Source organism: Tachypleus tridentatus, chromosome 13 (genome assembly GCF_004210375.1).
Source record: "Tachypleus tridentatus isolate NWPU-2018 chromosome 13, ASM421037v1, whole genome shotgun sequence".
Taxonomy (NCBI): domain Eukaryota; kingdom Metazoa; phylum Arthropoda; class Merostomata; order Xiphosura; family Limulidae; genus Tachypleus; species Tachypleus tridentatus.
Genome location: NC_134837.1, coordinates 108,143,700 through 108,171,311, shown reverse-complemented (window position 1 = coordinate 108,171,311; position 27,612 = coordinate 108,143,700). Strand labels below are relative to the sequence as shown.

Genomic DNA, 27,612 nt, shown 5'->3' with positions numbered 1-27,612 from the left:
AAATTAGACACAGTTATGTATTTTTTAAATATCTGATGTTATTTTAATAAGGCGTGAGAAATGCACCCCAGTCAGAATTTTGATTTTCTTGCGAATCATAATTTTTGACTGTGAGCATGCGTGTGTGTGTGTTTTGGTATCAATATATTATATGATTTGTATCTTTGAGAATATTTTGTAAACAAGTAGATCTACGTTATCGGTCTCAGAGGTTAAAGCTAAGATGTTAATTGTTTTCGATTCTATAAAAAATAGCCTTCTTTCTTGAGAAAAATAATACCAGTACCACGTTGCCTTCTTAGAAGTTGCTATCTAGTTAAGCGACATAAACTGGTAAGTAATACGCGTATGATTATGAGTTAATAGATTAGTTGTGTGCATGTTTATAAGGGTGGGGCTGATACGAGGATTAAGCCTGAAACTGCGTACCTAGAATTGTTTTATTGTTATTTGAACTCGTAAGAGCAATCTGGGTCAAACATAATGAACAAAAATTATTTTTGCTAAAGATATGGTGGTTAATAAGGTATTTATCGCAATCTGTTAGATCATAGAATGGTCATTCTGTGTATATGTTTAAAATAGAATAAGTATTTTTTAGCGTAACATCTTTACTAGACTTAAGACCAGAACGCTACTCCCTTAAAGTTTGAAACTTTTTAAGTGTACGATATGCAAAACAGAAAACGTATAATATAAATAATATAAATTCTGCCTCACAGAATTATCTTATGAATACGCCACGAATTCATATTAAGAATGACTTTAATTTTGATTGGCTCACAAAGGAATATACCCACGTTTGACTGCTCCGACTACACTTTTCTGCCTCCTTGTTGATAAAGCTTGATTTCGCGAAATTTATTTATTTCCGTCAACTATGAAATGTCAAGTTAGGGTATATTATGGCATACAGTTTTGACGAGCTATGCCCTAGTTCAGTTTAAAGTTTATGACATTTTATTGATACCTTCTGTTAATGTTTTATTGGTCTGTTTTTGTTGGGCTATGTTACGGCACAGTTGTTTTGTTAGTAGTAAATTTGCACGTGCAACTTTCTGGCTACATTTCAGGCGTTGACTTTTATTACCTTTTAACTAAAGAATAAAGACCAGGCTTTAATTTAAGCTATTTCCCCTATATTCTCTAACAACACTGCACCGGAAGCACAACTACCAAATGTATCAAACGTTTCGTTTGCCACATATGCTAAAATATTTTGAGAAATAGGTGAAGCTTAAAAGTATTGTTCATTGTGACGCCCTCCGGTGGATAGCGGTATGTCCGCTAGAAATTTGGTTTAGATAGCCGTGGTGGGCAGAGCACAGATAGCCATTGTGTAGCTTTTTTGCTTAATTCCAAATAATCAATAATATAAATCATTGTGACTTGTGGTTCACACCAATGGTCCACAAACTTTTTCGTATCCTAACCACGTTAGAGGGGCAAAAGACCCCACCACCACCTGCTTTCGCTTCGATTGCCTCAGGAAAACAAAACATTCATCAGAAGTAATTGGAAGAATGGCGTTACTTTTGTTGTGACTTGCATTTTATACCAGTTCACCGATTGCACTTTGAGAACAACTCAACTAAGTGGGCAATTTTTTTTATTACTCAACAATACGTACTTCTGCGGTAAATGTGACAGTGACGTCAACGTGTCCAATAACATTAAGTAGCAATCGCAGTGAGTTTATGGAAAATATTTGGTAAGAGGGATATAAAGTAAACATTAATTTATAGCATTTGCTAGTGTAGGTGTTGGTCCAAAGTATTGTATTTACTCATAAGTGTTATCTGTTACTGAAATTAACAGTATTTTCTCAAATATCCAGAAGTGTGTTGAAGCTTGAGTAATGTTGATAATAAGTAGTTCCGCAGTGTTAAAAAAAACAAAGTGAGTCATTTAACACACTTTTTAAAATTACTCAAGCCTTTACTTTCAGAACGAGATTAAGTAGGATCAAACCTGTTGCATTTTCTGTGACCAGGTTTTAGGATATAAAATGTAAGGTTTTTATGCAGTGATGCGTTAAAACACTAATGGATCCTGAGGGAAATATAAACCAGTACCTGTACAATTTATTAAACTAAATTTATTAGTGATACAAAACAATGAAATGAAAAGGGAAAAGAATCGTTTACTTTGAAATTAACTGAATGAAAGACGTTTCTTCCATGCCTACACCTAACTGCATCGCTCTCTCGCACGCGAGCGATGGGCTCCTGACGGCGACGGGACTTGGTCAACTGCCCCTTTCGCCCATTGGACAAAACGGCAAACAAACAATAACTTTATTTTTAACCATAATAATATCTGGACCGATGAAAACGATGTATTGTAAAATAATGTTATTAGTGTGTATGTCTGAATTGTTTAATTATACAACTACAGATTTTTAAATAATGGAGTGTCTTAACAGACAACTGTATATTACGAATCACCATAATAGAAATTATATTATTGTTACAAATAACTGTATATTATGAATAATAATGTGCAGATTATTGTTACGGTTAACTATATATTATAAATCACCGTAACGTGTAAATTATTATTACAGATAACTGTGTATTATGATTTATCTTAAAAATATGTGGATTATCATGACAGGTAGCTACTGGGAAAGTAGGGTGCCAGACCCCTCAAATGTCGTTATTCCCCTAAGTTAATGCCTTCTATCAATATAAATTTAAATTTTTTCCATTATATGTCACATTGCCCCCTTCCCAGTTGAGAAAAGCTAGAATCGGAACTGAAGATAACTGTATATTAAAATAGTGTTTAGGTTATCATGACAGATCACTGTGTATTTACAAATCGCCGCAATGTCTTGTAGGTTATCTTCATGATACCTGTGTATTAAGATTAAAACAAAATAGTTTATCGATATTCATAAGTGTCAGAAAATCGATTTTTGCTTATAACTGAAGTTCATGTGATTAGCACTTAGTACATTTATAAATATAACATTAGAAAAATGTTCGATATGTTGTGAGCCTGACTACACTGTCTTTTTTTAAGGATTTCAAAGGGGTGATAAATATGGGTAAACATGAATATTTTAGAATAAATTAAGTTGCAATAAACGCTTTAATCTCACCTATGTAACTAAGGTGTCTTGTGAATAGCTGGAGGATGTAACCTGTCAACTGATGGTAATAATTGAATTGTAATTAGATGTAGATGAATGATATGATGCATTTTGGTATTATTAAGAATGCAAGGTATTCATGAGAAGGAAGAACATACTAGGTTTGTAACTTGGGTTACTAAACAGGTTTCGTATTCGAAGCTAAGAACGTTAAATAAACAGGATCACTACTAAGTGCTATGTATTTGATTGGACCTAACTTAAAGCTTATTTTGGATAAAAGCCAAATTGAACTTCATAATACGATTTTTTAAAAAAAAAAATTTGTACTGCTTTCAATATAACAAATATGGGCATTTCTCTTATGATGACTCATATTTAGTTTTTCTACCCTTGGCCCATATTTTGAAAACATACTAAAGCATAGTATAAATCCTCTCCATAGCTCCACCTTTTTATCTTTTTATATGTAATAAGTTGAAATTAGAAACAACAAAACTATTCAGACCACTATCGAATGACTCACGAGTTCTGCGTCCTCACGTGACCTGATTGTTTTGATGTACTGTAGCGCCATCTGGTAATTATTTAGATATATAAAAAAGTTCGTTTGACATTAAGCTTTAAATACATATATGAAGCAAAATATAAAAAAAAAAACCTTAAATACTAATCAGTTCAATAAATTAACCTACGTTTTAAGAATTATTTTCATTGACTTTAAACAGAGGCCCATATTGTTCGTCATCTTTGGTTAAATAATTTTTGTTTACCAAATGATTTATAACCTGACTTATGTGGTCATACGCGCACTGTTATTATCTAAAAGATGTTACTTATCAATTAGTCATAATAAGCTACACAGATTTTCTGTTGTTGTTGTTTTTTCAGTGAACTTGTTTATTTGTTTTAGCGCAACGGTATACAACAAGCTAACTAACTCCTTCTACGATATGGAGTCGAACAGGGACTTTAGCATTGTAAGTCTTGTTAGATTCTTAGGGGCATAATTGTGTAGAATTCCAATAATGGCGGAAAATTGGAGATGGCGGAGCAATCCATTCACCGTTTGCACGGGGTTGAAAAACATGTCACACCAGTCCTGTTTTGACCTATTAGTAAATGTTAATAATCTGTCCTGTAATTAGCTGAAGAAAGTGACTTGTTAGTGGACGGTAATAAGTATGCGAACTGTTAATAGATAGTAGTAAGGTGTCCAGTAATTAGCTGAAAGATGTGAGTTGTCAATGGATAGTAATAAGGCGTCCTGTAATTACGATCTGACTTGTCGGTAACTGGTAATAATCTGTCGTGTTGCTAGCTTAAGAATGTGACCTATCGCTAGATGGTAATAAACTGTCCTATAATTAGTTGGAGGGTGTGACCTGTAAATGATGTTAATAAGCTGTCCAATCATTAGCTGAAGGATGTGAGCTATCAGTGGATGGTAATAAGGTGTCCTGTAGTTAGTAGTAGAATGTGACCGGTCAGTGTAAGGTAATAAGGTGTCTTGTAACTAGCTTAAGGATATGATCTGTCGGGCCTGGCAAAGCCAGGTGGTTAAGGCACTCGACTCGTAAACTGAGGGTCATGGGTTCGAATCCCCATCATATAAAATATTCTCGCCCTTTCAGCCATGGGGGCATTATAATGTGACGGTCAATCCCACTACTCATTGGTTAAAAAAATAGCCCAAGAGTTAGCGGTGGGTTGTGATAACTTGCTACCTTCCCTCAAGTCTTACACTGCGAAATTAGGGAAGGTTATCGCAGATAGCCCTCGTGTAGCTTTGCGCGAAATTCAAAACAAATAAATATGACCTGTCAATGGTTAGTAATAAGGCGTCATGTAATTAAGTGGAAGATATAACTTGTCAATGGACGGTAATAAGGTGTCCTGCAGTTAAGTGGGAGATATGACATGCTAGTGGATGGTAGTCAACTGTCTTGTAATTAACACCCCATTTGTACAGTTTGTTACTAAATTTTAACAGACAGTGGTTATTGGAAACCTGTACTATTGTTGTCTCTTTAAGGTTTTGGTAAGGCTATAGCTATTATAAACTGTAGCGCCATTTGTTATAGTGTTTGCCAATGTTGTATGTCTGAGGGTTTGGTCACACTATAGATATGGAAAGCCTTTCCTGTCAATTGTTTTAAAATTTAATGAGGCTGTAGCTATAAGTTATCAATACTGTTGTTTGTGTAAAGGTTTAACTAGACTTTAGGTAGAGAAAACCTGTTGCTGTTGTTTGTTTTTATGGTTTGGTGAAAATTTGACCAGTGAAAATTTTGATTGTTGTATGACAAGAAATATACTGATAAAACCTTCGTTTTTTATTTGTTTTTTTTAATTAGCTGGAAGTTGTGATAACAGTGGTTGTTATGAAACTGTCTTATGACTAAAAAATGTGTGTAAAAAGTCTAAACAATAACATTTATATATTGTTAGTACCATCTAATAAAAATAAAAGTTTTTATCCTGGTTACCATACACTAAAACATCCATGATGCTCATGATGCTATACGAAGTATGTTATGACAAGAATTGTACTGATAAGTATTTGAAAGTGTAACTTTGTGGACGCCTGCTTTCTTTTTATTTATAGTCCATGCAGCTCCCCAGTGGCTCAGCGGTATGTCTGCGGACTTACAACGCTAAAAACCGGGTTTCGATACCCGTGGTGGGCAGAGCACAGATAGCCCATTGTGTAGCTTTGTGCCTAATTCAAAACAACAACAACAACAATAGTCCATGCAAGTTGATAGTAAAAATAGAATATTCCGAATGCCTTGATCTGATGCAGTAAAAAGAGTCAGTCTGTCGAGATTACTTATTGTTTATCGTTTATCTGCAAAGGTTTGCGTCTCCTCAAGAAAGTAAAATAAATTCAGCTGTTCAGTGTTATACTCGTAAAGTGATGAACAGTTTTTAAAAATAAGTTTCTTACTTACCTCTCTGTTTTTGTATATATCTACATGTATACACGTTCTCACGTGTTTGTTATGGACAATAACAAAACAAGTGTTCACATTGTATTTTATAAATAATGTTGGTGTGGTGTTTGTCAGTGTAGTTTTTACATAGTATAGACCTTATTTTTGTGCCTAGTTTTTAAATAAATTTGGTATTAACCGTATTAACCACCCAACGTTATTTATAAAATACAATGTGATAACTTCCACGACTTCTATATTGGAGAAACAAGTAGACAATTTGAAAACAAGTGTTCATTTAAGTATTCTATCCGTTAAAAAAATGTGTCAGTTTTGAACTACCTGAAAGTAGTGGTTGCACTTAGCGTAACAACGACATACTTTTTTAATATGTTGTGGGTTGACATGGGTCACAATAACATCGCATATAAATGTGTGTGTATATATTGTTGCAGGATGATTGTCTCTTTTATGTTTGGGTTTTAATGTTGTGAGTATTCGTTGCACGTCGTGTTAACTTTCTTGTGGGAAATGAAGCCGTGTGCTTTTTTTTTTTCCTTTTTTACCTTTAAAGAAGTAAGAGATACTATATAGCGATGCTTCTGTTGCTGTTTTTTTACTGAATTTTGGATGTATCATAGTAATATTACAACTTTTTTGCCGTTATTTAGTGTCCGAGCTAGTGTATAGATAAGCCATCTCTTTTTTCTTTTTTTTCTGGGCATGATTATTTTGGTCTGGACTACTCCTCACGGCGCTGACCAAAATCCATTTCCTGCGCAAGTCCTGAATAAGGTTAGGGACGCACGCTCGATGCAGATTGGTGCGCGTGAGCCAGTCAAGCTGACTAGCTACCTTTGTGTTTGTTGTGAACATGGTACATTTTCTCACAGTTGCGAAGTTTTTGTTTAGTAAAGTCGCAATTTATCAGCAGCAGCGGAACCATAACCTCTTAAACTTTATTTTCGTTTAGATTTGATTTTTAAAAATCTTTATAAAACAAATTTATTTCGAAGTCACATACATGAGTTTATTTCTTCCCTCCAAAACACTGAAAATCTAAATCTCAAACTTTCTTAAAGCGATATGAAAGGTAAGATGATTTTAATGAAATTTGAATGTTCAAGAAGGTAGCCGTATTGTTTCTGTAGATTCATTATTAGTTCCTAATTAGCTACTCAATAAATTGTTTATGAAAGATGGAATGTTGCAAATTTTTAAGTTGATTATGAGGTGGCAGTGGTTTGTTAACATGATCAAGGTCGTTAGAACTTAAAAGTACTATAATTAAGGAAAGACAGCACCTATAAACCATTGTAATGTGCTTATTTGTTTCTACACATTAGTTTAGTTTGATACCTGACTATAACTTAACAAGTTTCTTTCCAAGGTTTGAAAACTAGGAAAGTGATTCCCACGAAAAGTTTATTATTACTTTATAAAATGACGATACAAAATGTATATAAAATATGTATAATTTGCAGAGCTACTACATCGTTTTTCGGTACTAAAAACGAAAATCTGAGCTCGTATTGAGAACTTTGATAAATTAAAATTATCTGTCATTGAACTAAAGTAGCAGAAAATAGTTGGTTAATCAAGTGAAACGACGTTTGGTGCGAATTTGTACTTCATCGTTTTACCCAGTCTAACTATACAAACTTTGCATTTGTTTTCTTGTAACTTAACATATAGTATTTTGTATGTCCATAGATGATCATTGTAAGTTAAAGAAACATCGCATCTTGCGGGTGATTTTTTGCACTATATCTAATTCATCTAAGTTCTGTTGACAGGGTTATAGCAGATAGATAACGAGAATTACGTAAGTCTGATCCTAATAATATGTAATTCTGTGTAGAAATGTGTTTAATAAGCAACTATTTCATTAAGTTTGAAAATATTAAACCATTTTTCAATTAATTTCCTACATCGATGCTCGTTTTAGTTTGTAATGTTAGTGTCAGGCTGATAAATTTACTCACTACACAGAAACTCAGCTTTGCAGTATATAGTAGTTATTTGACGTAGATTAGTATTGTCGTTCCGTATAAACTAGGTCTAAGTTGTTTGCGTTGCTGTGACCGATTTTACCGATTAGTAATAGTATTGTGTGTAACTTTATGATTCCTATGAATTTGTTACAAATGTTAATTATCATAATTAATAGTGAACGACAAATCTGGATAAATATTTTACTAAACGTGTATTTGTAAGAAAACTGTGTGTGCAATCTGGTAAAGGTTTGTTATTTGCCAATGATATGAAGCTTTAGACAAAAATTTTCAAGGACTTTGATATTATGCTGTGAAATTATATATAATTTACGTTTTACATGATAATGTTTTAAAAAGTGCTATAAATGTCTTATTGAGAAGTTTTAATAATTCTTTTTTCGTAGTGTTTCTTCTGTCGCCTTAAACGGTATAAACAACTTATCAGTCTGCTTTTATGATAGCTTAGTGTGACGTCAGATTATGGTGCAAGCGAAACGTCACTCAACCTTGCCTCGTAGGCTGATTTCTTTTGATTTACACCATGCATTAAAATAAATATACCATTTGTCATTATTCTAGTTGTATTTGAGTTATCAAAAGTTCTAAATATTGACATAGCACTTGTGTTTGGATTGTTCCCTGAGCTGGGTGTAAAATTTAAAACAAAGTAATTCCTAAGACGTGTAACATAATGTTCTAGGTTTTCCGGTAGGTATTGTTTGTGTTAGTTCCACTTGACAATCAAGTAACGAATATTTTTACACGTTTATAATTGTTTTATTCACATTTCCCAAAACATTTTGATAGATTTTAATCCAACCTGATGAAAGGTATGATGGAATTGCCTAAGTGATTTTCTTTAATTAAGGATCGAAGGGTAAATATTTAGTAAATCTCAGTGACCTTTATACTGAATCCTTACACTGCTTGGTAGGGTCATTCAGTTACGTTTCTGTAATTATGGGTCAAAGGACTTAAGTCAGTAACTTTTAGATTGTTACTTAATAATGTTTTTTTTTTTTAAATGACCTATGCCTTAATACTACACATTTTAAAATAGCTAAAGAATAATCATGTACACTTAATTTCGGAAGCTTCTTTCCGTATCAGTGTTTATAAAGCAGGAATATTTCAAATAATATACTGGTCAAAAACACCGTTCCTTTTTGTTATGGTATATAACACGAATGCTAGCGAAGGAGATCGATAGTCTGAGTGATATTTCAATATTTTTCTACGTGTCCTATACAGTTTTGCATAAAGAACAATAAAACATCATTTGTTTGTAAAGAGGTCTTCTAGTGGGCCAGCAGTAAGTTTGAAGATTTACAACTTTTAAATCCATGGGTCAGTTCCTTGCGGTGGACAGAGCTTCCTGAGTGACTTTGCGCTAAACAAACAAACCATATAAAGAAAGATACAATACCATACAGATCAGCGATTTATCGTTCTTATTTTGATATTCAAATTGAAAGTTTAGTAAATATTAATAACTATTACTATCAGAGATTGCACTGAATTTTCATGATCGTGAACAATGTTTAAGAATAGTCTTTTGTGTGTGTGTGTGTTTTGTCTATTAAATCTCGCCTGTTAATTTCTTCAGAAATATTCGTAGTGGTTGTGAGTTGCAAGCATTATGTTACATCGGATATCTATACCTCTGCACTCTTCCCACTGGAATTTGGAATCTGTAAAATCGTTTGTAAAATTTGCTTGTTCGTTTTTTGTTCACTATACTGTAACATATATATGGTTGAATGAGTTTTAAAGGAAACAGACTGTGACATTTTAAGTCATAATGTTCACACAATTGCTGCTAACGCTTAGCCAAGTTTCAGTAGTTAGGCTTAGCGAGGTATATTTCTAAAATATGCTTAATAAAGTAATAACTTTAATAAGGCAGTTGTCAGTTCTAATTAATATTAAAATATTAGACAGTAACTCTAATTCTTTGTTGTTGTTGTTGGCTATATGTTCCTTCATTTCCTTTAAGGTGTGTGTGTTTTTCTTGTAGCAAAGCTACATCAAGCTATCTTCTGCTGTTTCCACCGAGAGAAATCGAATCCTTGATTTTAACGTTTTAAATCTGAAGACTTACCGCTGTCACAGCAGAGGACTCATTTCTTTTGAAAGAAAGTAGACACTTTAAATAGAAATAAATTATTCACCCCTGGAACTAAAAGCTTGAAATGTGACTGTAAGCACATGTAATTCAAATCACGCTTTATAATGTTCGGTCTCTTAAAACAAATTCAAATTAAAACTGTATGGTCGATTACAGAATCGTAACACAAAAAATGCTGTTATTTTAGGATATTTCATAAATATGTACAGCCCTCTGTATATATGTAAGAAAAGTCGGATTTGTGCACCAATGTGTTTTTCTAAGCGCCGTTCCAAAAGCTGTTCGATATGAGTGCCGTTGATACTGTTATTATGTGTGTGTGTGTTTTCTTATAGCAAAGCCACATCCAGCTATCTGCTGAGTTCACCGAGAGGGATATTATTATAAGCCGTGTTTTTAGTTTATATATATATAATAGCTGGAGTACTCGATCTCTGGACTGAAGTTATGTAAATTCTTGATAAATGAAACGTTATTCTACGACACGAAATGTTGCTTCACTTATATGTAATTGTAAAAAAAAAGTCCATAAAAACTTCAAAACGCAAAACTGAAAGTTTCTTATGTACCTCAGCATGGACCTAATGAGCCTCCATACCGATTTTCGTGAAAACCCATTACTGCAAAGAAATTACATGGACATACATCAAACGGTACTATCGTATTTATATCGATACATTACATTGTATATTTACTTAAGGGCACACGACGCTAACATTATTCAAGTTTATTGGAGTAGTCCTAGAATATTCTATATTGAAGTCTCGAAAACCTAGCAACTTAGCGAAATGTCCAGAAGATCTAACGTAAAGTTTTCTAGTATATTCTAGGATAAATTATAATTACAGGTGAGCCAGAAACTAAGCTACGTAAGTAAAGCCCCCCTTTAGTACAGTGGAATGTCTACGGATTTACAGCGATAAACTCAGGGGTTCGATTTCCCTTGGTGGGCTCAGCACATAGCCCGATGTGGCTTTGCTATAAGAAAAACACACAAACACACACGAGTAAATAAATTTGTATTGTAAAGCAATCAATATGTTTACATATTCGTAGTTAATGATTCCGCACATGTAGTTACTTTGTACAAATAAGTTAATTATTTTTAATGTAATCATAAAAATTAACACAGTATTTTGTTAGGCCTACGAATTTACCACAGTGTTCAAGCGTGAAGAAACGTCACGGAATGATTAAACTAAATTTTCCATAGTTTATATGAGCTGGACTTTAAATTATTTTCATCAAATAAAAAACAAACAAACCTGCTAAAGAAAGAACAATGTGACAACAATATTATGATGTAATGTCACAACAGGAACACTAAAACGTTACTGTGAGATTACTGGCATCATAATGGTTATTTTGTATAGCAGAAACAAACTTGAAAATACCATGATGATGCCTAGCTTTTATAGTTTACATTGTTACTTTAAAAGAAGTTAACTTTACTCATCTTCTTTGCTTGCTAATATAAAAATTATAACATGATGTTCTCCATTTAGTTCGATTTATTACAGTATTTCTGATAAACAGCATAATAAGGAAATGATGCCTGGCCATTCAGCAAAGTAAGGAAATAAATTATTTAAATCAGGAAATACATGGAACCCATGCATTTACTTTCATGGAGTGTATTTTGATATTAAACGGAGCAATATGTAGCGTAATATAAAGAGGTGGTTTTTGAATGTTAGGGGATGTGTATATACGTGATAGTAAAAACATTCTTTTGCTGCATGTATACAGAGTATTATACACTTAAATAGCTTATTCGACCAGGACATTAGGGTTTAGGATAAAAAGAATTTAATGGCGGTTGTGCCGCAAGCCTCTTTGTTCGTCCATTTCCCTAGGCGACCATGGGCGTTGTGGCCTGTGCATTCTTATAATGCCGTTGCGTTGTGGTAAGAATGTAAGGAATAGCACGATTCTGCCATCAACCATTAACCATTCGCGTTTGACAAGATACACACGTCTTTGTCCGTTATTATTTGTGGTTCATATTACTGCATAGAAATTTTTCATAATTCCGCTCAAACCTACACAATGGTTGTCTGCGCTAGCCACCCCTCATTTAACAGTGAAAGACAAGAAAGAATACAGCTAGTCATCACGGCCCAACGAGGTCTTTGTTAACCTGAAGATAACCTAAGAAGGTCGAGACGTTGTTCTCTACTTTATTTTAATAAAAGTTTTTGTTCCCATACCAGTCTTCTTGAGATACATTTTTACTTCAAGTGAGTTTCTTGTCATCATGAATCTCAGAAACTGATTCAATATGTACACAACTGTATCAAATAGAATAACTTAAAAGGTAATTGCAAATAAAATATATTTTACTTTATATATATCAACAAATATTGGTGATAGAAAATAAAACATTTAGTGCATTTGAAAGCTTTACTGCTCTAGATATAACAGTTTGCATACTGGTACTGCATACCAGAATTATATATTAGGAATATTGTATGAAAAGTCTGTGAGAACCAGAAAAATACACTTTGCAAAACATACGGCTTAAAAGATACGGAATTTTGTCTTTGATGCCCCTAGATCACAAATTTGTACAACATTCTAAACTCATAGTGTATTTGGCACTGTTTTTATGGTTAATGTACATCAAAATAATAAGAAAGTAGTTCGATTTCTTATTTCAAAATTTGTCAAATAATATATAAATTTTTATTGTGTCTTGAAGAGATATGTACTTTTTTGAAGTAGACAAGAAATTTCTTCAGATTAAAGCAGAGCAGAAACCAAACCGCTAGCTTATGGGTATTTTATTTGGAAAGTAATAGTTGGTAAATGCAAAAAAAATCCACACAATATATTGAAATTCATTTTATAATAAATAGTCATGCTACACGTATAAATCTTTGTTACATGGTTAAGAAAGGACTGAACTTTGGTTTTAGAAAATGAACCTTTTGTGTTTATTATATAAAAAAAGTGTTCTTTCTGAGATGTAGCTTTAAGAAGTGTCAGTTCCTTTTCCATTGTTTTTGAACAATAATATGCTCAACATTTACAACAATATCATTGTATTGTTTTTAATAAACGTCCTTCTGTTTTTTTTGTTTTTTTTTTAATGATAAGCTATGTAAGTAACCCTACTTATTTTCCCAATCACACTTTTCGTAGTGTATGTGAAGTAAAATTGTTTCTAGCAGTTATTCCGGAATGCGTAATTTTCCTAGGGGAGGTCTTTCAGGAACGCTTTCGATTTTGGCGTTGTTCGGTAAGCGACGCGAAGCGGCAGATCTTTGATGCATCAATTTTCAATGCGTGCCAAAAATTCTCAAGATTATTTGAGCGGCATTAGTCGTGGAGGTAAGAGTGTTGGTGGTATGTTTAACGGTAACAACATTCCTAAGTGCCATTACTAAAGATGAAAAAAATACATATGATTTTTAATTTTTTACATCATAGACACGATTGCTTTGAACTTTGAGTCATCAGAACAGAATGATTACTATACATTCTAACCTCGTGTTGGATTTGGTTCATTTATTTTCACGTTATCGGGCAGAAAGTGGTTTCGTATTGTGAACACAATGGCAATTCACAATACGTTAAAAATGGTTTGAATAACTATAAAAAGTGTGAGAAATAACAAAAAATTACAGATAGCCCAGTGTGGCTTTGCTATAAGAAAACACACACAAGCTTTGCTCCTGGCTACTACTACTACTATCAAATGCTATATATGTTTGAAAAGTTTATATAAGTGCATTCACTGTTTACTAATGTACATTTTAAAATAGGTATCCATGCTGGGATTTAAGAAATGCTTGCGACATTAAATATGTATGACGATTGAAACTTATACTATGAAGTATTTGTGATACAGCGATAGTGATATATGTATACAATATACGAATGTTTTAAATATTTTATTATCTTAGCACGAAGAATACCAGATTCTGGAGGTATATAAAATTGTATCACCATAACTTTGTAGTTTCAGGTTTTACACATTTATGGTCAAGATTCCTGGTCATGAAAAATTGTTCCGTCAAGGTATAGCATCACATTTTGAAATATGATGCCCCCTTGCTTTCTTCAATATAATTCGATTTTGACTGTTCAAGGCCCTTGTCCTTCTCATCACATTTTTTTCTCCACTTTCAGCATCATTTCTTTGCTTCCAATTTATAATATTTGCCAAAGATAATCAGCATCTATAATTGCTACAGATAAAACAGCCTCCTTTCTTTGTGTGTTTATGTTCCTAACAAGGCATTTCACAGATTTCTCATATGAGTATATTTTTTTCATTGAGAAGAAGAAGCATTTTTAGATTGTATTATTGGATTATGGGTATGTAGTCTGGCACCTTCAGTCCTCTTTTGGCTCTGACATTTTTTCCCCTGAATTTAGGTTAGTTTTTCACAACTGGGGGTCATAAATATTTAATATAAAAAAAAGTTTGCATGTATCTCTGATTGGTCTATGGAAGTTAAAGTATAGCACATGTAAAAAGCAAGGTAATATATATACACAGATAGATAGATTTGACAATTCCTCTTTTAATAATAGACATTGCCATAAATGCATTTATATCTGTAAATTGTAAAAAAACAACATATGCAGTAAGCAGGTATTCAAATATGCATAGCTTTTAAAAATTAATGGTAAAAAGTATTTTGATTCTAGCAAGAAATACCAGTATGTACATTTGTGGATATTAACAAGGTATTGACAAAAGTACTTCTATAGAAATTTCATCATTTAATCATTTAAAATGCTGCTACAATGTGAAACAAAATTTGTTTCCTTCTTTTCAGAAAAGAGTGGAATTATGGGTGACATTCATATGTCTCTTTCACCTAAAGAATCTTTTACTAAAAGCCACAAATTGAAGAGAGTGAAAGTACAACAAAACACGTTTGGAGGAAAGACTAGAAGCAAGAAAATGTAAGTATTTCTTTGTTGTTAAAATCTGACAGATTTGAGATATATTTATTCATCCTTAAAAATGTGATAATTCAGATATAAGTGGCTTGTAAAATCAAAGAAGTTGGTTTTAGGATATTGTTTTATCTTTAATAGTGCTGGTTTAAGATCATGAACTTACAAAAAATGCTTGGTTGTGTAACTTATTTTCGTTTTGGTGAATGAAAATTGTAGCTTTTGTGTTAGTTGTACATACAGTAACAAGTTTGTTTCTTTGGAGACGTAGAATTTTGTTAGATTTCAAAATTTAAAAGTAAGTAGGCCATTTGTTTATTAATCACATGTTTTTATGTTGTATTGATTATCAGACACACTTGACTAAACACTCTGCATTTGCAGGAAACAAAAACAAATGAGTGTTCATCACATGGGTTTTATTTTAAACTATTTTCTGATCAGAAAAAGTTTTAAGACTTATTTCTATCTGATGGAATAATTAAATAGATCCTGTAACGGGAAATTATTTTTTATAACCATTAAGTATTTTGAATAAATTTTTGTAATCAGTCAGTCATATTCTTAGGAAAAATTTGAACTCATCAAAATAGCATTGTAAAAGGTTGGCCAAGCTGTAATATGTATAGTAGTTTAAACACAGATGTACAGACAGACTGCCAAAAAAATATCTCATTCTCACATAGTTTGTATTTTGTACACTAATAGTCTAAAAACTTATTCTCATAATTTGTGAACTACTGCAGGATAATTACCAAACATCACACTTTCATGTAATTTATGTAGATATTGTCAAATAATAGTCATTATGCATTTTCAAAATATTTGACAGTATTTTCATATAATAGTTATATGACTCTTCAACTAGTCTGTATAAATATTGTAATGTAATATAATAACATAACATAATGTTTTAGGATAACCAGGGTCTTATTGATCTAATTTGGGTATCCTGTCTTCTAAACTAAACTAAGACTATTAACAAAGTCTTAAAGCCAGCTCTTAGTATTTATATAATTGTCAAACATTCTCTTAAACAAATAAATTTACTGGCTCCACATCTGAAGACAACCCATTTTAGAGTGTAACCACTCTGTTAGAAAAATAAAATTGTCTTTGCTGAAAATGACTCCTACCTTGCCAAAATGTATATTTGTGTCCCCTAGTTCCTACTATTTTTGCCATTAAATATAAAAAGATGAAGTATCAACACAGTCAATTCCCTTTACAGTCTTAATCCCTTCTAACTCTTCTTTTTTCAAGAGAAAACAATTTGAGGGAACTTAATATTTTCTCATTTGAGCAGCCCCTACATCCCATTGATCATTTTAGTAACCCTCTTTTAAACCCCTTCCAACAATTCAATGCCCCTGCAAGACTGACACAATACTCTGTATGTGGTCTAACCTTTGTTAAATCAGCAACATCATGGCTAGTAACACCCAGGACCTTAATATTATTAGCAAATTTAAGTAATTTATTGACCATTCCTCCATCATTGTCATTTATTGAAATAAAAAGGAACAATGGTTCTAAGAGTAAGCCATGAGGTATACCATTTGCAACATTAATCCAGTTTGTTTGAACTCCATTTATGAGAACCTTCTGCTTTCTTCCATCAAGACACTCTTCTATCCAATTAGTTAACTTATCCCTCAGATCTACAAAGATAAGTTTCTTTACAATCGTTTTGCACAGGCACTTTACATCCTTACCCTAATCTATCTATGCAGTAACCTTTCCATTGAATGCCAAAAGATTTATAAGGCAAGGTTTATTCCTTAGTGAAACCATGTTGATTATCCAATTGAATCCTAAACCTTGTTAACTGGCTTTAAAAAGCATTTTTTATCAGACTTTCCAAAACTTTTCTCACAACTGATATAAAGATTAATGGTCCAGTAATCACTGGGATAATTTTTTTCACCTCTCTTGAAAAGGAGGAGTTATATTAGCTGATTTCCAATTCTCTGGTGTCTGTCTGTTAACTATTTAAAGACTTGCAAAAGAAATACCTGTGAGTGGCTCATATATCCAATCATTGACCTTCTTCAAAACTCTTGGGAAAATATTATCCAAACCAGGAGATTTATTATTTTTTAAGCTTCCCATTTTTATCTTAACAAGCTCAGAATTAATATGATCATTTTGTTTCCATTTATCAACTGTTCAAGATGTAGAGTACTGTTTAAATATTCACAAGTAAAAACTAATGAAAAGGCAGAATTTAATAATCTAGCCATCTCATAATCATTAGATATGAGTCTTCTTTTATTATCTCTCAAGGGTTTTACCTGATCCTAACATTTTGTTTACCAGTAATGTTTTTGAAGAAATCCTTTTTGTTAATTTTTTTATTTTCAAATAACCTTTTTTCATATATCCTTTTTGATGCCCTGATTTCCTGTTTGACCTTTTTTATCTTCTTTAATTTTCTAAATCTCCTGTCATATCAGTCAGTTGGAATTTCTAAATTTATGATACTTTAATTTTTATCTTTTATACTCTATGTGCACCAACCTGATTTTTTTTGCTTACAGCTACCCATTTCTCCTTACAAGGAACATCATGTATCCAAGTCACTCAGTTGCCCCATTTCTTGTTGCATCCATTCAGAATTTGCCTTTTTGAAACTTATAACCAAAATATCATTATTCACTAAATTCAAAATAACAGTTTCTAGTAGCTTCTTTGACCAGTTGGTGAAGAAACCCATCTTGAACAGTTTCTAAAAAGCTTTCTTCTTCATGGTTTGACTCTAGAATTTCCCAGTCTGTTTGTCTGAAATTAAAATCACCCATGATTATCACTTGATTAACAGTTGAAATATTAACCTTATTGTAAAGTTTGTCATTAATTTCATCACAATTGCCAGGTGGTCTGAAACAAATTCCCACTAAAAGCATTTTTCCTTTATATCTGCTAATAGAAACCCAAATGGATTCACTACTCTTAGTATTAATTTTGATATCCTTGACTTCAACAGGGTGTAACTCACATTTTACTTATAAAGCCACTCCTCCCCTCCTTAGTACTCTATCCCTATTAAATAACCTGTAACCCTGCACTTGAAATAAATTTCTTTGATCAAAATAACCTATATGTAATCATGTTTCAGTTATTCACATTATATAAAATTCCTTCACTGCTACTCTAAAGTCATTTGTTTTATTTTTTATACTTCTAGTATTACAATAGTAATGTCACAGACTATCCTATCCACATGCCTTGTCAGTGAATCACCTATAACTGTAGCCTCCTTAAGTTTATCATCCATATTTTTCTCTGTACCTTTTGTTTTCTTTATCTCCAATAGTTTCTCATCTGCAAAAGCCAAGGACTAAAATCTATTAGTCACTAGAGTACATTCATTGAAATTAAATCCACTAATTTTAGCCCTAATAGTACTCTAACTTCCTGAAGGTCATTGTTAGCTGATGTCTCCCTTGCATGTAAAAACTTAAGCTCCTCTTGAAATTTTGCTGCCATTTCCCAGTCTACACATCTCTTTATCTATTGCCTCTACTCTAATTAGAATAGTTTCAAACTTTTTCTCCAGCCTACAAACTCTACATACAGGTTTCACATCTTCACTACTAGCTCCTTAAAAGTGCATTTTAGTTCCAAGTTGCCAAATAAAATTCACTCAACACACCAAACTGTGAATGCTCAATTTCTACACTAGTCTTAACCTTTGTATTTATAGCCTGGAAATAAATACTCATTAACAAATACCAGTAGCCTTTACCATGCATATTGTTATTGATGGGTGCAAACCCTATTCTTTGTTGCAAAGAAATATTAAATGCACAATGCGACATGAATATGTAACTTAGAAGGCATTTTGGAATTTCAAGCATCTTTCACATGTTAATGAAATTTAAAAACTCTACAAGTATGGAAATGTCACTCATATAACAGTAACAAACTGTGAAAAAGTATAACAACAACAAAAAAAAATTAAATTACTGACACTGATACAGTTTTTGATTTCTGTATTTAATTAAACTTTTAGGAAACATGAAGTTCATGTTTTTCAACATAATAGTAATTATATTACTGATTTTTAAAAGAGTGTGCTGAGGTAGAAGTGAACTGAGTTAAAACCCAACATTTTTTATCTGTTTAATACACTTTCACATTATTTACAAAATCTATATTTTATGTACAGAAGTCCTCATTCTCAAACAGATGGCACAAAGTTTCATTTTTTCTGTTACAGCATGTTTTCATTCAATGTGTATTTCGATATTGTCCATATAACTGTGCACACTCAAAGTATGTACTGAACTTGAGAAATTTTGAAATTTAAATATTTGGAGTATATTAAAGATTATTCAAAATCATTTAAATCTTGTTGTTTTTTCTAATGTGATTTGGTAATCTCTTCACAGAGTTTCTGATACCTCAGTGCTACAAGCAGAAGGTCATCTTTCTTTCCCATTGAATTATCTGGATATTGTACCCCTCCCCCTAGCAGTTCACCACATGCCTCTTTCAGTTTTAGTGGTATATTTCCTGGTGTTAAAAGTGGAAATGATGTTTTTTCTGTAATGGAAAGAAAACGGCACTCAACTCCATACATATTTTCCGAGTCCTCGTCAGACAGCAATGAGCCATTAGACATGACCAAAAAATGCTGTAAGACTTATGAACAGTCTGGAACCATATCTTATGGACAGTTACAACAGCAGAGACCATCAGTGATAACATGTGCTCCAGCCCTGATGCATTCACATTGTCAGAGAACTGACCACTCGCATAGTGTGGGACATCCATCTCATGGTGGTGATAATATTAAACCTGGTTATCGACGGGAGATAGTGGCAGGTATAAACAGAGTAGATTTATTGCATCCAGGAGTATCTTTACCTAGCATATATGATTGTTTAAATGCTCTAAAGTGGTTTAATGAAAGATCCATAGTTTAAATAAATGCAAGAGCCATACATAGTTACAATAGTTTAATTATGAATAAATATCTCCAGTGAGAATAGTTCTTATTAAGGGAAATATTTCTATTTCAGCCAGTAAGACTGAGTTACTTTATTACACTTTGTCTTAAAATCAACAACATAAACTAAGGCCGACCTTGTTATTCTTCAGTTATCAATACATTTGAAAATAATTGATTCAGAATTTATGTATACATATGTATATATATCTTGTACATATTGCAAACTGGTGTCTATTTGAGTGTTCATCTATCTCCAGCTTATGGCTGCTGTTTCCAGTGCTATGTTTGAAAAGATGTACACACAAAGCTGAACATTCACTTTTCAAATGGTGGGAGAACAGACATGAATAATGTTGATGCCAACTTTTACTTTGTAAGCAGGATATTCTACACTAAGTTGTTAGAAATTAATCACACTATCATTCACATCTCAAAATGTGATGTAACATAAAAAATGAAAATGTAGATTTACTGTATGTTATTGTTGAACGGGTCTCGGCATGACTGAAGTGTTTAACAATTACTTTTCATGGTGGGTGATGTAAGTAGTTCTGAGTGAAGCCAACAGTGCAACCAATTAACCTTTTTAAAGTCCATAAAATAATTTAAGTTCAGAGATTAATTTAAACATTTCAGCTGGCAAAAAATTATTATAATTATTTGTATTTGTCATGGGACATTAGTATGAGACCTCATATTTTTGACACTGCACTCTAATAATTTCTATAGGGTATTTTCAAGTAGATGTCTAGTGGTATTTCAGTCACATCAAGACTGCTATATTCATTTTTGGCAATATAGCTCATAAGGCTGTCTGTGAAGCAAAAACATTAGTGGTCAGAACACCATATACAAGCCATTTGGCTAAGAAAAGAAATTAACATTTATATAAATAATCAGTTAGTCCACTGAATAATAATATATAATTAAATGTGATGGTTTGTTACATTATCCAAACACTTAAAGTATTGTTCGGTTATTAGTGGTGAGTATAAGACTACACATCTAAATCAAACAGTACTTGTCGAAATATTTATACATAAGGCATTTTGTATAAATAACACTTGTTATAGTGTAAATTATTTTTCTGAGCGTGTGAAATATGATTTTAATAGACCTAATGCTAATTAATGTCTTATGACAAGTATAATTAATTGTACATACAATTTCTTTTAAAAGAAAAGCTTGAATTAAAGTCACTGTTATAAAATAGTCTTTGTAATGATACTACTTAATGTGATGAGTAATTTAATTGGTAGATATATTTTAGTTAGGTGACAAAAGAAATTAGATATAGATTCCATTTTTTTCTTCAGAAGATTTCTTTTTCTTTAAAGGATCCAGAATAAATAAAAGAGCATGCTACTGACACATGATTGTATGTAACACTATCTTAGGTAATTTTTAGTTTCTTTTCTGTCCAGTTGATAAATCAGCATATTTCAATTTGTAATTATATTAATTATTAATTTAGACAAGACTAGAGTTCTGTCACAATGTGCAATATGTTCTTCAAAAATAATTCTCTCCATTTTGCAACTTACTACTTCTAATAAAACTTACTTTGTTTATAACTTGTTTATAGCAATGAAACTTATTAATACTGTTGCACATTTTTTAAGTTTGTAAAATTAGGTTTGTTAGTTCTGGTTTGCATTGTTATATGTAAGGTTCTACTTACTTTATGACAGGCATGTGTGATTCTGTTATTGATGAACACTTCAGGAGATCTTTGGGGAAAGATTACCCAGAATTTCTTTCATCTGCAACTCCTACAGCTCCAAGTGTATCAGTAACAGGTAAACTATTAAACTTTGATTTTTTGAGTCATAAGTACTAGTCTGTGACATTTTGTTTGCAGATCCATACAGTTTCAAACTGTAAAAATGATTAGAAGTTTATCTTGTTGAAATGAAGTAGTTTTCTTGTTGACTAAAGACATATCAAACTAAATGTTGCATCATTTCTTAGATTGTTGTATAAAATGGTTTAAGGTGTTGTGATATGACTTTCCCATGTTCGTGACATAAAATATACTCTTCAAAAAAAGAAACGCAAAAGGCAAAATATGAGACACATTGTTAACAAGTTTATTCTGGGTAGTTCTGTATGACATGTGTGAAACTTTGCACATTCACTGCTGAACATCCAACGACTGCAAAGGCGAAGTCCACGCTCACTAGTTGAAGTTTAACGTCACTCAACGTCAATAACGAGTATGCCCCCCCCGTGAACATCAATAACTGCTTGGCATCTCCTGCCCATGGAAGCGATGAGATGACGAATCACATCCTGTGGAATGGCTGTCCACTCAGCCTGCAAAGCTGCTGCAAGCTGAGGTAGAGTCTCCGGTTGAGGTTGTCATCGTCGCAGACGTCGGTCCAACTCGTCCCAAAGATGTTCGATGGGGTTTAAATCTGGTGATCTGTTGGGCCAGGAAAGAACGTTGATGTTATGGTGTCTCAAGAAGACAGTGGTGAGTCGGGCTGTGTGAGGACAGGCGTTGTCATGTTGAAAAACGTCGTTGACGTTCACCATGATGGGTTGCACATGGGGCCTAAGAATCTCGTGAGACGGTTGCGTGCGGTTTGATCGGAAATCCTCACGCAGCCCTGGTATGGTTGAAGCAGTAGACGTCGCAGTGGTGGTCCTATCCGAAGGTGGCGTAACGGATGTTGCGATCTTGTGCGGGCGTGGTCACACGAGGTCTGCCAGATCGTGGACGGTCACAAGTTGATCCATGTTGTTGGTGACGATTCCATAGCATTGCGATGGTGCTTGGGTGGACATTCACAGCTCTGGCAACATCTGATCGAGATTTGCCTGCTTCCTGTTGACTAATGGCGTTGTTGCGTTGTGCTTCAGTCAGTCTTGGCGTAACTGTAATTCGTGTCGGTGGCTTAACACTGAGCTATGGAAACCGAGAACCCGTCACTTTTATAGGGATTTTGCACATGTTGCACTTGCAGAACATGCAGATCTCTCAAACAAATTTGTTGGACACGAATGTGTTTTGGTGAAAAATCCGATGTTTTCCTCCGTTTTCAAAGTGCACAACTTTTATTGTCATTTTGGTCTGACAATCAGTGCCTTAACACGAGTAACATCACATACTCTGAGCTTGTAACGTTATTACATATATTTCTCTTTAAAATAACAAAAATATCCCTTTTGCGTTTTTTTTTTTGAAGAGTATATAAATTAACACTCTGAAGTTTCCTTGTTTCCAATCTTTGTTTCCTTGTGTTAAATAGTTTTCAAAGCAAAGTATTACAAATATATATTCTCAGGATATTGCAATAACCAGGTAAGTTACCACATGTTATTGTACTTAAATTAAGCCAGAAACTAAACTTCTGTCATCTCTTGATCAATTTGATATCTAATTACAGTTTCGGGCTTAGATCAGGGGGGGGGGGAGATAAAACTTTTGATTGATGTATCTGACAACCCTCAAGGTCTCATAGATTAAGTTAATCCCATATAAAAGAATTTCAAGTGCCATGGTTATTGAGGATTTATTTTGTTTATAAATTAAGTTAGAAGTAATTTTTGATGGATATATTTTATGTCTAATGCACATACAGCTTATTTTTGCTTTATGGCAATATTTGGAACCAGTTATTGGGAAAAAGTTCTTCACTTAAAATTTTTCCACGTTTTGAAGAATTTATTTATACCAATCTCTGTGTGTTGTTGTAAGGTATGTTTTTAATTTGGATGTTTCTCAAAGTTAGGTGATAGTTGTGTGGCTTTAATATTTTGAACTTTTTATAAAGTTTAGGAAACAATTTGAACTACATACAAAAAGACAAGTCAGACTGGAACTTGCAAGTGTTTGGTTAATGAGTAATTAGTGCACGAATTAGTCCTGGCTCTTATGGCCAGCCAGTTAGTTCAATGCTGTGATTGTTAAGAAACAGAAGTATAAAATCACCAAAGATTTAGAAGTAGAATTTCTGCTAAAGTTTATTTGTGCACTTAGCCTTCTATTGATGAATGTTGGTTACACTAAATATGGAACTTGAAGAAATAGAACTTTTTTGTTATCATTAATAGACTGGATTTACACATTTTTACCAAGTAATTATGAAGAACTTGTTCAGAAATATATATAGATTTCAAATTTATTTGAAAATCTACTACAGCATGCAGCTCAGAGTTATTGTTTTTTTCAGTAGTGATAGCACATTTTCAACATTTGAAGCATTTATTTAAGGAATATCAATATATGCACACATCTAATTGAATTTAAAACTCTCGTTACTTGTACACTCCAAAAATGGAAAAGAAACAAAAAACGTCTTTAAAGAAATACTTTTTTTTATATATTAGCAAAAATGCTTGAAGCATTAAATGGAACTATATTTCAGGATGGCTGCTATGGGTATTAACACATCTTCCAGTTAACAGGTGCTTTGTTAACCTGAAGATGACTTAAGAAGGTCGAAACATTGTTCTCTGCTTTATTAGTAAAAGTGTTAATATCCACACCAGCCATCCTGAGCTACATTTTTACTTCAAATGGGTTTCTCATCATCACAAATTAAAGGAACTGTTCAAATGATTTTAAAATGTAACATGAAGGTTTGATTCTCCATCTGAGATTTTCAGTTCTTGCAAAAAATACATGTGTATTTCCATTAACTAATGTTTTCTCTTTGTGCAGTATTAAAACAGCACTTATTTGAACCGTATGTATTAATGTCAGAATATATCTTGAAGTGACCAATTTAATCAAATATTTGATTATTTTTCCAGTTGATGACCACTTTGCTAAAGCTCTAGGAGATATCTGGTTAAGGCTCCAACAAACCAAATCTGGTAGAAGGGATATCACCACCCTAACACCAGCTGCCTCAGGGCCAAGGCTGACATCAGGTTCTCCCTCATCATCTACCTTACTGCAGCATCCTCAAGAAATAGTGTCTACTTAAGATCTTGTTGTAAAATTTGACCACTTTGTATTATAGTCTTCTGGTGGTACTTAAAGTTCTGCAACCTGAAAGTGTACAGAAACTGGTGTATTACTGCTTTGGACTTTTTTTTGTCTGAACACCTTTTGTTATAAACAAAACAATTTTTTGATACATTTGGGAGAGAGAGAATAAGTTTGGTCAAGAGACAGCAAAGTATAAGGCATGCTGTATAATCAGTAATTTGTGCCGCTGTATGATTTCTAAAATGTTAACTTCTACACAATTCCATTTCAGTTACCTCTTGGCTGTAGGGTGAGGTTTTTATGTATCATTGGATAAATTGCTTTAAAAATGTTTATTATTTTACTAAAGTTGGAATAATATTACAGAACCCCTATACTATTTGTAATTTTAACTCCAAACCAAAGTTTGTATGGGAAATATTTAATGTGCTTGATGTTTACTAGTTTATTAAACTGCACTATCATCATTACTTTTTCCTTTCTTTGAATTTTAATATTAAGAGGAATAAATTGTTGGCAATCGCAAAGTCTTTCAGACGTTAAACTTATACATTAGTTTCTATTTATATGTAAAATGTATATGTTGCTTAATTTTAAAACATAAGTAAGCTGGGTTCTTTGTTTTACAGTAATGTAGGCTGAGTTCCTACGATTATCCTTTTTTAAATTACGTCTCCCAATTTTCATTAGATATTTTTTTCTTATAAAGCAGTGCCTTATAGTTCAGCTGCAAATTAACTGGTTAATTTTATTTTTTAAAAAATTTAAACAGTTTGTTTTAGATTTTAATCAGCCCTAAACTCTGAAGTTGGTGTCGAGAACATTAGATGGACAATTTTTCATTAAGAAGTGAAAATGGATTTTGGACCAAGAACATTTTAGAGAATACTGAACTAATTCTAAGACATTAAGACTTTCCTTTTTCACTTAAACATTCATTCTGAGCTGAATGTCAGACCACATGCTAACCAAGGTTTTCCTTAGACTTTTAGTAATAACAGCCTTCTATGCTGCAATGTAATTTTTTACTAATGATTATTTCTAAATTTCACATGAATATTTGTCACTAACAAACCTTATTTTCTGGTCGTAAAAATTACACTAACTTACTCCCCCTTTCAGATCTGTAGTTACTACAGGAGTAGCATGGGAGAAAAAGACTATTCGTGTATTTTTGTTGTTTGGTAAGATTCTCCTTGAGCCTTTATTTTTTATCAAGTTACATTTCTAAATAAACAATTGGTATTACAGTGGTGTATTTTTTACATTGTTATATTGCTCATTAACACAGTGCTACAATACTTGCAACTACAACTCAAACTTTATCACAAGTTTCTTCAAATTCGTCATTATTGTTGAAAAAACTTTTTCAGGCAAAAGTTGACTGGAACTAGGAGAAACTTCTCTAAAGACTGCAAATGAATGAAAAACCTGAAATATATATTTTTAGCTACAGTATAATCTTAAAGTTTTCTGCTTGTATATGTGTTTTTCAACACATTTCAAAATGCAGAAGTTTGGAAATATAGTTTAGTTATTTAGATTTCTTGCAGTGGAGACATATAGTGTGTAATATTAGGTTATTGCTCTACTTGTGGTTTGGAATGTTCCTTTGTTTGATAATTGTTTGCATTGCCAAACCTACGAAATCTTTTGAACAGAGTATACAAAGGCTGTTTTACAATGAAAGTATATTTTTAAAACACTAACAAACGATGTAACTTAAAATGGCTAATGTCGTGGTTGAATGAGTTATTTGGTGCGACAGTTAATTAAAGCAACATGTTTTTGGATAATTTTAGACGCGCCGATATATAAAAAGTATTCCACGTTTGACAAGAAGCCAGTCGCGTGTCACTTTGAAAACAACGATAATCCTTTCTCGCAAATAAACGTTTGAAATCTATAGCTCTTGTCTTACGTATTTCTCGGGGTTTTTTTTCTAACTTGTAAAGACAACCCTGCTTTTCAGTCAGTAATGAGGCCTTAAAATCCTTTGTAAATTGACTGGCATCGCTTATTACTCTGTTGAAATTAAGGAGACTTTTTTTTGTTTAACAAACCTGCACTTTGGGTTATATGGGTCGTGCTCCACGCGGAGATTGAACCCCTTCTACGAGATCATAACTCATATAGGCTGTATCACCATAACACAAGAACAATTAAGTATTTAAGTAAAATAAATATATATTAGAAAAATGAGTTTAATTTAAAAAGGTCTGAGTATTCAGATTTAAGGCACTTTTTATAGCTCAAGTACAATTTTAATATTAAGCTTAACAAGATTGACTAGATAATTATTGGAATGTTGATATACACTATAGATGTAAAAACGGCTGGTTTGGATTGAGATACACTGTTCAGCTTCACCCTCCATCTCTTATGTTAGGTTCCCTCGAGCGTGTTAGATAAAAATTATTCTGAAAGGTAATTTTGGAGACGTTTGAGATGCGAGTCAGATGTATTAACTGTATCAGCAAGTGTTTCACAATTAAGTTTTTTTACTACCTTTTCATCACAAAACACTTGCTGATACAATTTAACTCGCATCACACACACATCTCCAAAATTACCTTTTAAAATATTTTGTTTCTGTTTAACACGCTCGAACGAACCTAGCATAAGTGGAGGAGGGCAAAGC

At 32.8% G+C, this 27,612-nt stretch overlaps 1 protein-coding gene across 7 annotated transcripts; it reads left to right on the top strand.

Moving 5' to 3' along the window:
• Positions 1-160: 160 nt before the first annotated feature.
• Positions 161-26,221, top strand: LOC143240796 (transcription cofactor vestigial-like protein 4). 7 transcript variants are annotated; one of them, XM_076483860.1, is made up of 5 exons: positions 161-333; positions 14,949-15,078; positions 19,467-19,902; positions 21,721-21,828; positions 24,791-26,221. In XM_076483860.1, the coding sequence occupies exons 3-5, from the start codon at positions 19,626-19,628 to the stop codon at positions 24,964-24,966; spliced, it is 561 nt and encodes a 186-aa protein (XP_076339975.1). In that variant the 5' UTR covers positions 161-333; positions 14,949-15,078; positions 19,467-19,625; the 3' UTR covers positions 24,967-26,221. The 7 variants fall into 7 exon arrangements, with proteins under 7 accessions (XP_076339975.1, XP_076339978.1, XP_076339973.1 ...); XM_076483863.1 differs by lacking the exon at positions 161-333 and adding an exon at positions 3,987-4,077; XM_076483858.1 differs by lacking the exon at positions 161-333 and adding an exon at positions 6,812-7,126.
• The last annotated feature ends 1,391 nt before the right edge of the window (positions 26,222-27,612 follow it).